The sequence below is a fragment of the Acartia tonsa genome, chromosome 2, assembly GCF_053477335.1.
Source record: "Acartia tonsa isolate MP-2025a chromosome 2, ASM5347733v1, whole genome shotgun sequence".
Lineage (NCBI taxonomy): Eukaryota > Metazoa > Arthropoda > Copepoda > Calanoida > Acartiidae > Acartia > Acartia tonsa.
Window position 1 is genome coordinate 27369652 of NC_137261.1, and position 16576 is coordinate 27386227.

The 16576-nt window shown below is 32.4% G+C and overlaps 1 protein-coding gene across 1 annotated transcript; it reads left to right on the forward strand.

The window, feature by feature from the left end:
- Nucleotides 1–5210: 5210 nt before the first annotated feature.
- Nucleotides 5211–15646, forward strand: LOC145308354 (uncharacterized). Its single transcript, XM_080150260.1, has 6 exons — nucleotides 5211–5439; nucleotides 5668–5731; nucleotides 11469–12468; nucleotides 12568–12727; nucleotides 12837–13539; nucleotides 13730–15646. The coding sequence occupies exons 2-6, from the start codon at nucleotides 5690–5692 to the stop codon at nucleotides 13910–13912; spliced, it is 2088 nt and encodes a 695-aa protein (XP_080006386.1). The 5' UTR covers nucleotides 5211–5439; nucleotides 5668–5689; the 3' UTR covers nucleotides 13913–15646.
- The last annotated feature ends 930 nt before the right edge of the window (nucleotides 15647–16576 follow it).

A 16576-nucleotide genomic window follows, 5' to 3' on the forward strand; every position in this document is an offset into this window, starting at 1 on the left:
GATTTAGACATTATTAATTCTCTCTTATATTGCAAATCTTTAAGATAATTTAGAATATTACAGACCGAAAGACCATCGTAAAGCGTGTAAAGTAACTCAACTGATCAGAATAAGATATAAAGCAATAAAAGAGCCGAAATTACAGATATCTTAAAAAGTAAATTATAGGCTCAGTGATAGAATAGCGATAAAGGACAATTTCAGACATTTTAGAAAAGAATAGTTGACCACAAAATGACTAAATAAGTACCTTTAATTGCCCAAAGACAATCTAAATTAAATTTTAGAGTGATAGACTTTTGAGAATAGCTTAATTTGTTCAAATTTTGGAAAGAGTAGATACTCTATATGACAAGAACAATATATGAAGTATATTTACTCATTTTTACTTTTTCCGAGAAGGTATCTTGTTTGTCCATCAAAATCTCGCTAACTGATTTGATCATTCATTTAATGACTTCAAAAAAAGTCCACGGAACTTGGAAGGTTTTTGGCTATTTTTAAAGACTTCCACTTAAAGATTAGCCCCTGTGTGCTAGGGGCGCAGACGATTGTTTCATTACATTGTAATTTCTGAAGTATTTATGGATGTTGACATACTTGTTTTTGTACAAATTGAAAGTGTAGTTAACCTTTAAAAGTATTAAATTTGATTCCTTAAGCATGTATTAATGAGATAATCAACATTACTCTTAGTAGGTTGTAGACAGGGATATAAGAGATAACAAAAACCTTATAATAAAGTAACATGATGTCTATCTGTTTGTCTGTACTGAAGGATCTCGCTAACCGCTGAACCTATCGGAACCTTCGTAACAGGGTAGTTTCTCATGGGTCCCGGGAAGGTTTATACCTATTTTAGGGGAGGGTACCACCCCATTTTATTTAAAAAAAAAACAAACATTTATAGTGCCACTAGAGGCTAGTGTACGATAAATCGATATACATTCCAAATGATGATAAACAATATATATCTTATGTAGCTTAAAATAATGGTTGAAAAGCTTGGACACTGTTACTTTGAAACCAACTAATCAAATTCAATAGCAGTATCTTAAGTTTTTGAGCCAACGAATAAGACTAGTGTAACATTCAGTCAAATGTCCCCTCCTTAGGTGTATTATAGAGAGTTAAAAAAACAATGAAAATAACATAATATAAGTTGGATGATAATAATAACCCATTCAAAGCGACATTTAATTTTCGTATAAAGCTAAGATGTAAATAATTTTTCTTATTTTTTTTCTACAAAAGTTTTTATCTGTAAGAAATTGTTTTATAACTGTATTAGTCTTTTTTATAGTCTGCTACTTTTTCCTTTTTATTACTTTTCTTTTCTTTTTTTTTCTAGATAGCTGCCATCATATTATCCTACATTCATGGTTTCTGTAAAGGTCATTTTTATCCCCAAGTAAAGGGTGAACAGATTTAATGTAGGAACGGTAGTTGACATTTACTTAAGATCATATTTACTCAGGGAGCGGGAGTGGGAGAAAGTCACTCAAAAATCAACAACGTGACGTCATAAAAATATGGGAGAGGAGAAGTGGTAAAGGAAAACCCTAAAAAAGAGATGGATAATCCCTCATTTTTATGACGTCACGTGGTAGATTTTTGAGGCTAAAGTAAACTTTTATTTTTATTTTCAAGAATCAGATATTTTTAACAGTCAGCTGCTGAAGTTAAGCCTTTCCAAAATAGCCAGCTGCTTAGCATACATAAAAAAAACATAAAAGTTATTGATTTTTATCTACACTTTCTTATCTCATCTGATTTTATCCTTTTCTGTACTGAACTATAAGTATCAAGTATAAAATGTTCATATTTCCTAATACTAATAACATGCAACCAAAAAACAGCTAAACTAAAAAAGATCAAAATCTAATATTTTTAAAAGAATTAAAAGTTCTGAGAAACGCTTAAATAAGCTGCGCTGTTAGCCTAAAAGTTGTTAATGTAAAAGCTTAATATATTTGGTAGAAAAATTCAAGAGATACAAACGAACAGACAGAACAACATCGTTATACTTGCATTTTATGTAGATTCTTTTTAAAGGTGATCAAAATGTCTATTTCAAAAATATCACTGTTTCATCCGTTTTTGAGATCTTATTGAATAATTGGTACATTGAAGATGATTAAGGTCACTCAACAGATTACGACGTCATACGATAATATAACAAATGAGAGGCCAGCATAAATTTTACCATTGGTCAATTACAGTGTATACTGGCCTCTCATTGGCTATTCTATTGTATGACGTCATAATCTGTTGAGTGACTTTTATCATCTTCTGGTACATTGTACGGCCACCCATTCTTATATGATGCAGCTTTAACCAACCGCTAAATGTTACATTGTAATCAAAACCCTATTATGCCTTTCAGATGGGTATGTGTAGTATCTACATTAGTTTTACAGATGGGGAGGTGTATTCAGAGATCTAAAGGGATAAGACAATGGTCGATAAATTGATGTTCATTCCCAATGATGATTACACCCAATTACCACTTCTTTAGAATCAAATTTGGGGTTGAAACGTTTAAACACTCAACTAAATGAACCATCCAATTAAAATTCAATAAAAGTCCCCAAGGTTGTTAAGTCAGAAAATAAGAAAATGTTATCATAAAACTTTTGGGACTAGTGTAATAAACAGCCCATTGTCCTCTCTCTCTCTCTCTCTGATTTGTATTATATTTCATGTAGGTATATCTTAACAATTCTGAAATCTATTCAAAGTTATAGAATTAGATATAGGTTAAACTATCTAATTTTATAGATATGTCTAGCATTTATGTGACTTCTCTTATTATGACCTACAAATAAATGAAGCAGCTTATAGCTCCCAATAAAAACGCTTTACCATTGGTCAATTTAAATGTATACTTGCCTATTATTGGTCATTTGAATTAGTAAACGGTACTCCTTTTATGACACTTAGATAAAGGGGTAAATTTATTTCAAATTAATCTTACCTTTGTCAAAAAAAAACATACATTGCTTCATTATTGTATTATATCTATTACTTTCTTTTAGGGAAGCTTATCTCTTTCCCTGAAAGCATCTACGTTATTATAGTTTGCTTATACAATTCACACACACACACACATATCTATTGTAATACTGTAATAGGTTGTGCTACTATTCAAATCAAATTATTTCTTCTATTAAATTGAAATTAGCTGAAGTAATATTAGACAGTCATTGTTTAAAATAATGGCAATTTTAAAGTATTTTTGATATAAGGAAGTTTTGGCGACGTCTTCGTTAAAAGGCCTAAGCTATGTTTATATCTTATTAATGACACCCTCATAAAACAGTTTTTCTAGCATTCATTTTGTTTAATGAACTATTTTAATATTATTAGTGACGTTTTTTTTTGAGCCAAGACATTCCCAATACCTTTATCATTTGTTTAGCAGCAGACTCTTGCCATGTTGTAAATTTGAAATTGTTTTAAGCAAATATTTAAAAACATGAATAACTAATCTAAAACCAAATAACATAGTTTTCTTTCATTTTACTTGACTTCAAGGTCAACACAAAATCTTTAAATAGATAAAAAAAATATTCGAAAAAACTTAGAAATGTGTATTTTAAGTATCTTAGAATGTTATGAAACATGTGATACGATAATTAGTTGTAGAGTAGCTATGCTCCCTGGCATAGTTGACCAATATGCTCGACCTAGTAAAGAAATAAATGCTGGTTAAATGTTTATACATTTCTTTTTTTTGCAAATGCAACAGGATCTTGTCTGGAAATATGTATGTGTATGTATGTATGTACACATGGACAAGTACAATTACGCACCAGTTTTCAAATATCTGATCAATTCCACATTTTTTTCATATGCTTTGAATGAAGGCAATTTATGGTAGAGCAAGGGCCAGCTCTAGAGCCTCACAATCCTGAATTTATCAAATAATATCAATGAATGCTATTTTTTTCTCTTATTTCTTTCAAACTTTCGCCATCCATTCTCTTGGCCCCCTTGCTTCAATATGTGCCCATCGCCCCCAGCTAGCCCCCCAACTATCTGCCCCCACGTCATCCTCCCCCCCGAGAATTCATGTCCTGTTTCCTTCTTCTCTCAATCTGACTTCCTTTTTTGTGAAGCCTTTTATTCTTTCCCTTTTTTGTGGCGCATACATGCGTTTTACTCCACACACATTTTTTTAATTGCATAACATGATTTCTATGGAGCTGTGGTGGTCTACCCTATAAGTGGCTAAAAATATGATTTCATTTTATAGCCATTATATATGTATAGACTTTTTTTGTTTTGGTAAACTTGTAACTTTAATTAGACTCCATACTATAGAAGAAAGATCTATTTCGAATTATTAAATTTAAACCTAAATAGTATATTATTAATCAAGCTAATTGTTAACTAAGTAGCTCTAGTAAATATAAATAAAAAGAAGAATCTATGACTATATGATCATTGTCAGATTATAAGGTAAAATAACAGAAAATCAAATAAACATTTAAAAACAAAAAAATTCATATTGAGATTGTAATTCATTTTTGGAAACCCGTTGCTTTTATACTGGTTCAGAGTTATTTATATTAAAATTTAATTATATCTGTATAACAAAAATTTATAAAAAGAATTAGAAATGTTATGAATATGATATTTGCTATTTAAGATTTAACTATGTGTAAGTATGTATAAACACTATGCTGTGGTCCGTCCCAACTGGAATTTTCGTGGCCATGAAGCCATTCACACCACTCCTTAAATCAATTATGATTTATTATAAATATTTTTAATGCTTTATTTGTCTATTTACATTTTAGATGTGACAAAAATTTAAAATCTCTGCAATGAATCCTTAAAAGATAAAGTTTAAGGCCAAAAATGTATTTTATATTTTTTACTGATTTAAGCGAAGTTGTCATGTACTTATAAGTAACAATTTTTAATATTTTTACTTTTTCAACACAAAATCCTTATTTTAGGTTAGTTTTGATACAAAAATGTATTAATTATTGTATTGATATATGCAAAAAAAATGGCCTTAAAAATATCTTAAGCTCGACAGGAGACAGTTTTTAGATTTCTCTATATGGTGTTGAGTCAAGGGGACGCGGGGCGACGACGGGGGCGTCTAAATGGCTGGGGGGTGGAGGGTGCGCTTTGAATTCGCGTACACGCTCCTGACACAACCATGCACGCGCGCCCCACCATGCCCACTAAGCGCCAGTATCAATGAAATCACGTCGTTGGTAGGAAATAACTTACCAAGCATAGGGGGGCTTGATTAGTAAAAGTGTGTGTGTTACTTTTTTCTATACAAGACACGCTTTTATACAAAGTCCAGAGGATATGTAAACTCTAGGGAATTAAAAAATCCCTGAAACTGTGAATTGTTTTTATTTAGATTATTTTTAAAAACGGTTAAGTGATAACAACCCTAAGGATACGAGTCAGGTTAGTAAAGTTTTTTTTTCTTTAATATTTTTTTTCATACTTAAATTCAAAATTTTAAAGTGACAGTCATATATTTGAATTCAAAACACTTTTTCATGCCAATATAACTAAAAATTTCGACGCCAAAGTTTAAAATTTGCATATTTGATGCTTAACCTTGAAAATTGTAATCATGCCTATATGATGTTAAGATATGATACGACCATTGATAGTGTCCTCTATTTTCAGAGTTAGGACACCAGAAGTAATCATGATTTTAAGAGCTTTGATATTAGTAGCGACCGCCGCGACGGTAAGTCACTTTTTTTTTTATACCTTTTTGACCTCTAGTGATATTGTATTTTTTAAAGTTCAAATATGTTTTGACACAGTTTCATTTTTTGACATATGTTTTGTTTCCTAACACTTTCCTTTAATGGTCTAACTTTTAAAATTCCAGCAATGCATTTTTTTATTTCATTATTCTTTTAAAAGTATTTTGCGGTTAACGAAAAATTGTCCCAAGGCCTTAAGTAATGATTCTTATTGATTTTGGTTAGAGTACAATATTATGAATGCAATGTCCTAACCCTCCCTCTCCCTCTCCCTCTGCCCCAACGCCCCTCAGTCTATCCTGTCTTTGGCCCTCATATACTTCCTAACATTGTTGGGAAAGAATTTCATGCAGTATGTGTGTGTGTGTGTGTGTGTGTGTGTGTGGTGCGCCTAGACGCCTAGAATTCTACTTCCACCAAACTCCTTCCTATCTTTCTCTCTCTCTCTCTCTGTATCCTATGTCCTAGGCGCCACTTTCATAGGCGCCGCTCTCAAAATGTGTATATGTTTTTTTTATGAAAAAAGGCGCATTTTGACATTTTAAGTGGGGATTTTTATGAATTTTTTTTTTTTAAATAAAGTTTTTTTTGGCCAATTTTTACATATTTTAATGATTTTTGACAAAACATTAATTTTGATGATTTTTGGACTCAATTTTGGTTTTCTGGATTTTTCCAGTTAAAGTTGTATTAGAGCAAATTTTTGGTTAAAAATTTAGTTTTTATTACAACAAGTATTTTATAAGTTATCTTCTTATTTTTATCAAATTAAGTCGTTTGTACATAACAAAATTATTCAATTAAAAATTACAAAATTTGACCAAACATACAAATTTATGTCAAAATGTCATGTTACCTTTTTTTGAAATTAAATTAAATTAAATTGTCAAACACTTAATTTATAAACATTGATTTTGATAATCATGCCATTTAAAAGTCAATTATATTTACTGTTGCTGTAACAACCCCTGACCTATCCAACCCCTCACCCCCTGAATACGTATCTAAAATATGTGTATATAATATATATTATGTTTGCTATATCCTTCCCGACTTCATTCAGGCCTCATATGTGTACAGGGTGTCCATAAAAATTGTCACTTTTTAAAACTCATTAATTTTCAAAGTCTTAGCTTAGAAAACAGATTTATAAATTTCATACACTAAATTCCAGACAGTATTGTTAAACATTTTCATATAATTATTTTTAATGATTTTCTATGATATTATTGAATTTTAAGATGAGGCAATGATATTGACGCACCCTGTAGTAGATATTCTGCTTCCTTCCATGCCAGTATATACCTCCATCTAGGCGGTATAATAATTCTATTCCCCCTTTTTCCCTGTGTATTACAACAAACTCCCCCCCCCCCCATACACCGGATAAAGATATTGAAGGAGGGAAGGTGTGTATATGTGTGTGTGTGTGTGTGTGTGTGTGTAGGGGAAGTGGCTTGAAGCACAATGGCCTAGAAACCAAATACCTTGAGATTCGGCCGGTTTGTGACCATATTATCCCGGGGCTATAGCACAGGGTCGAGTATACACACACGCACCCACACACACACACACACAACCATACCAGAATTTTTTCAACCAATAATTTAACCATTATCAAAGCTAGCTTTACATAACTTATTAAACACAGTTATTTAGGATAACACTTAATAAATTGAATTAACTTGCAATTATAATAAGTTATTAACAAATTTTTTGAATGACTGCAAATGAATAAAAAAATTCGTGGTTCCAGGATCCTTCGGATTGTGCCCCCTAGGCGCAGCAGGACATACCAAACTTTCACTCTCACTCACACACACACAATATTTTTGTATACACACAGATACACACCTATAAAAATAGTTATTATTACTAAATTAACAATTATGTAGATTGTCCATTTCTAAACCAAAAAAACATGGAATTTTAAAATTTTTCACAACAAAATTTCAAAGTTTTTTTTTGAGGTATATTGTATGTTTCCTAAAATATATGTATTGTACACTACACATGTATGAAACTATCCTTGACCCAATTGACCACAAATTTGGGCATTACTGCAATACTTTTAACTTTTATTTCTAGGGCTGCAAACTTACCCAGCTAAGTTTAGAGTTTTTAAAACTATCAAATTATATAAAGTAGTAAGGTTTTTTTCATGTACGCTAAGATTTCGATAACTACTTAACCGATTGAGTTTTCCATTTAAAGGAAGCTCACATAGGTCCCGGGATGCTTCAAGGCTATTTTGTTTTTATATTAAAGTCTTGGGTTGGTTTAAGGCTATTTCCCTGTTCTTTCCTACCCCTTCTAATACAAAATCCCTAGATACTAGGGGCGCATCCGCTAGTATGTAGATAGAATATAGAAAAATATGCAAATTTAATTATTATAAATTATCTAAAAAAATAGTTTTTTAGCAAAAAAATACATATTTTTCATTTTTTGTTATTTGACCAAATTCCCTTGAATTTGACCAATTCCCAAACTAATGACCATTTGGCCCCTAATTTAAATTTATTATCATAAAATTGAATAGTCCTATGTACATAAATCCCCTGTTAATGATACATAAATTAGGAATGTATCATTAGGAAAACCGCTACCATTAAATCTAATGACAATTTAATATTTATTAAGTAAGTAATCAATATAAATGATTGTTTTCAGACCTCCATAAAGTAATACTTCAATCTTATTATTTGTCTGAGTGGTTTCAATGTCTTAAAAAAACACGATATAAATAACATGTTTAAAATCTAATTATATGAAATGATTAATATATGTTTAAAATGAGACATGTAGGCATTTTAATACAAATTTCATTACCACAAATGATTTATTGAGAAAGGTCAATAATTACTATTTAAAATTATTATATGGACTATGGTCAAATGTTCTGAAAACATTATTTAGTGGAAAATGTTACTTGTTGCAATTTCCAGGAAAATCTTTGCTTAAATCATCAAATATCATGTTCTACTAATTATTTTAAGATATTTTCCCTCCCCGATTAGTTTAAGTCCAATATTTATAAATTTAATTTGTAAGATTTATTACGTAGAATTTGTGTAATAGTTTGGTAACTATTTGTGAATGAATGCGTATAATAGTATAATAGATTTGGTTAATAGACTAAGAATTTAGGATATGTTTATGATTTTGCCCTTGTCCCCTAGGCAGGCCCTCCGTCCCCTTTTTTGCTTCCTTTTTTCCCTAATTCCACCCTCCCCCCCCCCCCCTGGTGGATTACCTTCCCCTAGCCCTGACAGGGCTCCCTTGTGAAATGATAATTATCAGTGACCATGAAATTGAATATCTATCTATTATCTATCTGGTCATACCATACACAAGGTTTACTTACTATAAACTGCTCCCCCTCCCTCCCACTAACCCCCCCCCCCTCCACTACACCACCGCCAACCGCCAAAACCAAGCCATTATAACATTTTAAATTAACCGAAAACTTGTTTTTTTACAATTGAAATATTTTATTTTTTTAAGTCACATGTTTTTTTCTGTCATTGGTTTAGGGATAAGGAAAAATGTTTGTAAAACAGAAAAGTATATATTTATAAAGTAAAAAAAAAATCGTTTACAACAGCGATTCTAGCCACGTTTATAACTCTGTTAGACTTCTTGAATTTTTACCATTTAAAATATAATTTTGTATTATTCATCAATTGTATATTTTTCTCAAGAAAATTGACTCTTATAACATTAATTTGTTTTAAAAGACTTTGACCAAACCAATATCTACAATTTATAATTTTGAGAAAATATGACAAAATGTTTATATGTCTCGCTATGTAATAATGTAACCTTGAATCTTACATGTGTATTATTTGATCATTTTCTCATAGGAAATATAAATTATAATTTATATCTTGAAATATTCCAAGAATGAAGCATCAAATTAATTCCTGTATTAACTAGTTACATACATAGATGGTTAAATTCATTCAATGGAACAATTGTTATAAAAAAAAATGCAGAACATAGCAGAAAAATAAATAAGAAGTTGCAAATCAAAAACATTGGGGACTAAAACTTCGTCTGTGTAAAAAATTTCTACCATAAAGATTTTTATTAATATTTTGTTTTCTGTATACTCATCCATTCTGTAAGTTTGATATAATAAAACATTTCAAATTTGCTACAAGAAAATATTTAAACTAAAATGAAAAAAAAAATGACTGATTGTTAGAAACTATTTCGCATTGATCTCTTTTTTTTTGTGTGCAAATTTGTTATTTGCTCGTATGCAGATTTCCAGAATGAAACTTTGATATTTTCTCTTAGTTAATTTTAACATGTGGTAAGCTTCACTCTCTCTTTCTTCCATTCACTCTCATTTTTTACCCTAGTTTTACACAATTCATATTTCTATCATTTTTAATTGATACATTGTTTTATGCGATAATTTTAAAATCATTGCAAATGGAATTAAAATGAAAGTAAGGCTTAAAATTTTGTAGTGTAATGATTATTTCCATGTTTTCTAAATATAGTCATGTCCAAATTTGGCCAGCTTTGGAGATGCACATAAATAATGCATAAATAAATACATTGTAATGCCTTGCTGGTATTGTCACCAAACTAAGAGAATAATTGTCATGGTAATCATGCACATATACATGCCCTCTCCCCCCCCCCCCCCCTACCTAAAATGCATGCATATACACATGCAAATACATTACTAACTTATGCAACACGAATTTCAATGTAATTGTTAAATTTTGTTTATGTCCTGCCTAATATAGAATAACTACATTATGAATTGAATAATAATATAACATCCATAATTTTAATTCAATAACACAAAGTATGCTTGGATATTATTATAATTTGAAATCTAAAAATATTTTGCAAGATTTGAACTGAAGTGAAACTTTGTGTAATCATCTGGAAAACTTCAATCACTTATTTCTAAAATATTTTTGCAAAAATAATTTATGCATGTTTATGTTATTAAGCAAACTGTTTTTGTGGTGTATGTGTTATTGTGTGTTTGTTTATGTACACACACACACACACACACACACACACACATAATACACAGACACACATATGTCCCTGTCTGAAACCCGACAGATTTTGCAAAACCAATTGGACTTAGCAAACATAAACACACACACACACACACACTCTCATATATATAAACACACTTAAAAAAACACACGCACACACACACACACAGCTTGGGAAATAAACATTGAATTAGAAATTTGTGTCCTTCGTTGACCGATTTCTTGTATTATGCCTCGGGGTTTGGGCTGGCTTTAGCTAAATACATACAACTATATCATATATACTACTTTATACTTTTACTCAAGCAGATTATTATTTTTTTTATTTTGCAAGTTAATGCCAGAGGGTAAGGGAAGGGGGGTGAGTAGTAGCAAGGGGTGAAATTTAGTTTTAAAAATGATAATGTCGGTCAAATTTATTGGATCAAATTTGAAATTTACCCACACCTCTCTTCTTCCTATTCTCCCACGCCCCTGGATTTTTTCCAAATATTTCACATACTCTATTAAGATAGATAGATAGTGTGCCATACCTCTTTCTTTAAATCTAGTTTCTCCAAATATATCAGAATTTCAAATGGAAATGTGTCAAAATGATTTGCTGTCAGCAAAAATAGATTTTAGATTGAGAACAAATTATGTAACTTTAAAAATTTTTATATAAATTCTATTTCTATTCTAGGTTTTGTGTCAAGAACCTGATAGTGTGTCAATAGTAGAAGGAGTTCCTGTGCCAGGCGGACAACAAGCCATTGCTGAAGACAGATCTGACGACTATTCCGATGCCGACCAGCTAGCTGAAGAGAGCCAACTGACCCCACAATACCAGATTGCCCAGGACAGAGACGGCACCGGTGGCCACCATCACGGCGGACACCACGGCGGTGACCACGGACACGGTGCTGGTGGACATGGAAACAATGTTGCCGCCGCCGCTGGCGATACCTACTCTGCACCCCAGGCTGCACCCGCTGCCCCTGCTGTTGATGAATATGGAGCACCCCAGGCCCCACCTGTGTCCAACTACCAGCCTGCACCTGCTCAGCCTATCCCCGTACCTCTGCCCGTTCCTGTCAAGCCTGGATCAATTGTCATTCCCGCTGGGCCCAAGCCAAGCTACAAGCCACCTCCCCCACAGAGGCCAGTCAGCAAGCCCCAGTACAGACCACACCCACCCCAGAAGAAGCCCCACCCACCTCCACCCCAGTACAAGCCTAAGCCCCGTCCTCCCCCACAATACAAGCCCCAGCCCCGTCCCCCTCCACCACAGTACAAGCCTAAGCCTAGGCCTCCTCCACAATACAAGCCTCAGCCTCGCCCACAAGCACCACCACCTAAGCCTGCATACAACAAGCCTGTCGTGCAGGCTCCTCCTCCCAAGCAGACCTACGCCCCTGTACCTGCCAAACCAGTTGCCCAGCCCAGTTATGTGAAGCCCAGCAAACCCGAGGAATCATGGCCCAACGCTCAACCTGACATGCCCAAGATCACCAGCCTCGACGTTCAGTGCGAGAAGAATTTGATGAAGGTGTCCGTCAAGTTTGATAAGCCTTTCTATGGTATCATCTTCAGCAAGGGATTCTACAGTGATGTGAACTGTGTCCACCTTCCAGCTGGTGTTGGCAGAAGCGATGCCACCTTTGATATTGCCATCAACTCTTGCGGTACAACTGGAAACACAGGTAAACATTTTGAAAATGTTTATAACAAAAAAGTAGATAACAATTTTTAATTTGATTGTTTTATTTAAGTATATAAAAAAATACATTATAATAATTTAGAAAACGGTCTGTACGGCTATGGCGCTGACTCCGGCTCCGGAACCTACTTCGAGAACACCATTGTTGTGCAGTACGACCCTCAGGTCCAGGAAGTCTGGGATCAGGCCAGAAAGCTGAGATGCACATGGCACGATCAGTATGAGAAATCTGTCACCTTCAGGTGGGTCATGTTTATATTTATTCACATCATTTTCAACAAACCAAAAAATAACACATTCAAAATTATCTTCTATAAATTTCAAATCAATAATAAATACAATTTTATTTAGACCCTTCCCCGTTGACATGTTGGACGTTGTTCGTGCTGACTTTGCTGGTGACAATGTTGGCTGCTGGATGCAGATCCAGGTTGGAAAGGGACCATGGGCCAGCGAGGTCAGCGGACTTGTCAAGATCGGCCAGACCATGACCATGGTGCTTGCCATCAAGGATGATGAGCAGAAGTTCGACATGTTGGTCCGCAACTGCATGGCCCATGACGGCAAGCGTGCCCCCATCCAGCTGGTCGACCAGAAGGGATGTGTCACCAGACCCAAGCTGATGTCCAAGTTCACCAAGATCAAGAACTTCGGAGCCAGCGCTAGCGTGCTGTCCTACGCCCACTTCCAGGCCTTTAAGTTCCCCGACTCAATGGAGGTTCACTTCCAGTGTACCATACAGATCTGCAGATACCAGTGCCCTGAACAGTGCTCTGGTGCCGAGCCCGCCGCCCTGCCTGCCGCCAAGCCCAGCAACGAAGCCTACGGCGCCCCCAAGGCCCCCGCTCAGTCCAGCTACAACGCCCCCGCCAGAACCAAGAGAGATCTGTCAAAGAGAGACGCAGAAGAGGCTGAGGAGGAGACCGGAGATATTGGTGTGGAGAAGGTTATCCATGTTGTGTCCAGCGGTGACCTCACCTTTGATATCAAGGAGGGCAATGACACTGTTTTAGATGTTTACCCAAGTGTTGCACAATCTCTGCATGAGGAGCAGGTTAATATTTTTTTCTTATTAAAATAACAATAATTTAAGTAAAAAGTTTTTTTTGTCAAATATTAACACATTTCTTAAAAGATTTACTGATTAAATTTTCCATAGCCTTTAAATTTTTATCATTTGAAGCACTAAAATAACGAAAATATTTTACATAATTTTTACTAATAAATTCTTATTTTAATTTCAGGGCTACATCTGTATGTCAACCCCTGCCTTCTCAGCTACGCTCATTATTTTATTAGGAATTTTAGTTATTTCATGTTTCTTGTCAGCTTTCCTGTGTCTCCGACATAGGAGTTATTATGGAGACACGTCTTTGATAGCTGCCTTTACTAATCCTGTATTTGCTCACAAAAAGGGTCATTTTTAATTCATCCCTTTAATAATTATTAATTTTCTTTTTTTAATTTATTTTCCTTGTTATTAATTTATTTAATTTATTTTTCCCTGTTTTGTTTTTTCTAATTAATTTTTTTCCTGTTAATAATTATTTGTTGTTAATTAAATTAATGTAATAATTATCGCGGCGGATGAATTATATATTGATCATAATTAAAGATTTCCAGTTATAATTGTATGTATGAATGTTGATCATGTATTTATTTTTTTTCTATTTTTTTTTATTTTACCAAGAAACTTCCACCAAAATCAAACATATGTATTTCTCGTATTATATATTCTATATATAAATATGTATAATGTTATTATATATATCTATTCAAGTGACTGAATGTTTGGTTGAATTACCTTGCATATATTTTTTATACCATAGTATATAAAAAATGTGCGTCTAAGAATCTCTATTGAAGTAGATCTTTAATTATTGATAATATATAATCAACATTAAAAATGGATAATAAAACATTTTTTGCTGTGGTTCATGTAAATTTTGAAAAGAGACAAAAATTTAGCCATGAATTTCACTAAAAATATTTTATCATCATGACTAGATACCTACTAGATACCTAAACTGTGATACTCCATGTACTTGGAGCATAAGTAGATCAGCATTTCTTATAGCAAATTATTAAAAAAAAATGATTAAAGTAATAATTAATTTGCTCTATTATAAGTGTTCATTCAGCATAATTGTCATTTAATACTCACAGAAAATGCTCAATATCTTCAAATAAAAATGTTTTCAATGAAAGCATTGAAAAAGTAATGTTAATGTGTGCCAAAACAAAAAGCTTTTGAAAAATATTATAAAAATTGTTCATATAGGCAAATGTGCCTATTTCTGCTTCAATTTTGTATGATTTTTTCAAAGCTCTTGCTCATGATGAATACTTTTTTATGTATGATGATGATATGAACAAATGATTCATTACTTTTTAATGTATCTTGAAATGAAGATTTGACATTGATTTTGCTAAATATGTGTAAACTTCTTTTATGGCTTGTTGTTAATATTTTTGTTGTTATCTTTATTGTTATTTGTTTCTTGTTATTGAATTTACCTTTAAACTTTATCTTCTTTCTCATTGCTAGAAATCTCATTCCTAATCAACGATCTCATGCTTTTCAGCCTATTTGACTAAGATTTAATTTTATTTTGTAAGAAAAACAGACCTCCATTTCTATTCTAAAACAGAATCTTTACCATCATGTTTTTTGGATGATAAAAATTCTCACAGAATTGTTATGTTTTCTTATGAAACTTTTTTAAATGGCTGAATCAATTGCATACTTTATTCCTACTAATATTTTTATCCTTGTTACTTGACGCTGTTGATCTGTTATTGTTGTCAGTAGTATATACATAAAAGAAGTTGGCAAGTTTGGAAAAGTATTAAATCAATTATAAAAAAGCCAAAGTCATTAACCCACACACACCCACACACACACACACTGTAAATATTTCTGTTTTCTCTCTCTCTCTCTTACTCTCTTTACTGCTGTCTCTTTTTTATTTGTTATGTGAAAATAAGAATATTGTTAATTTGTTAGAATGTTGTTATTATTATTACTATTATTAAGATAAAAAAAGAATGAAAATGGTTACAATAATATCAAGTTTCATTTTTAATAGAATTTGGAAATGGTCTGGATTAAAAATGAATATTATTGTACAACGATCTTACAATAAAACTTTTAAATAAAATGTTTTTTTTTCTTCTTGTTTAGTTAGTCTATGTCAGTGAGGCTATCTATGATATAAAATGTCCGATCGTATGTCTTTGAAGGAAATATGCAGAAATATTACCCATTTCTTACTTAAAATTTTTAGCCGCTCCAATTTGAGTAATACAATGTTGATAAAATTTTCTGGGCCCTTACTTAAGTCACCATTCCCTTTTTATTACACACAACAAAATCTTTTGTAGAAAAATAATTCACTTACGACCTTAATTGTGTAAGCGCCCTACTGTGTAATTTGACCCATTGAATTGAGTTGTTTAATTAATTACCACCTTAACTTTAGCAAAGCGTTTAATAAACAATTAGCACTTTTATTTAAACGAGTTTTTTACCATATAATATCAAAAAATTATAATAAAGCCCGTTAACATTACCATGACTTATATTTAATGATCAAAAAAACATATTAAGTTTTATGAAATTTTAATTAGGGTATTATTATTATTGATTAATTGAAAAATATATAAGAGTCACGATTATGTTGGTCATATTACAAGCAAGCTGAATTTTTTTTTAAAATCTACAATTCAGTTTCTGGCAAACAAAAAGACTCTTCCGATTGTCGTCTTCAATATTTGAAATTAATTTCAGCCATTTTCTTATTGATGGAAGGCGTATACAAGGTTTATCAACTAAGTTTCAAAAAACTGCTGCAAAAATCTTGAAGAATAACTTCGGATAACCTTTTTTAATTCCTAGAAAAAAATCCTTTGTTTTGGAAAATAAGTTTGGATCACCTTATTTGTAGATATTTATATTTAATTTACTTTTTAGATGACACTATGAACTCAGAATTGGATTGTCTAAGGAATTTAGGGCAGTTTCCATGAAAGTACCTAAACTAATAAAGAAAAATAAACACCTCTTACAATTAAACAAAAATAAAATAGGG

Excerpts from the sequence above, each read along its gene's own strand:
- LOC145308354 (XM_080150260.1), top strand. The coding sequence starts at position 5,690 with ATGATTTTAAGAGCTTTGATATTAGTAGCGACCGCCGCGACG. Across the intron at positions 12,469-12,567 it reads CGGTACAACTGGAAACACAG|AAAACGGTCTGTACGGCTAT; the intron begins GTAAACATTTTG and ends ATAATAATTTAG. Across the intron at positions 12,728-12,836 it reads GAGAAATCTGTCACCTTCAG|ACCCTTCCCCGTTGACATGT; the intron begins GTGGGTCATGTT and ends AATTTTATTTAG.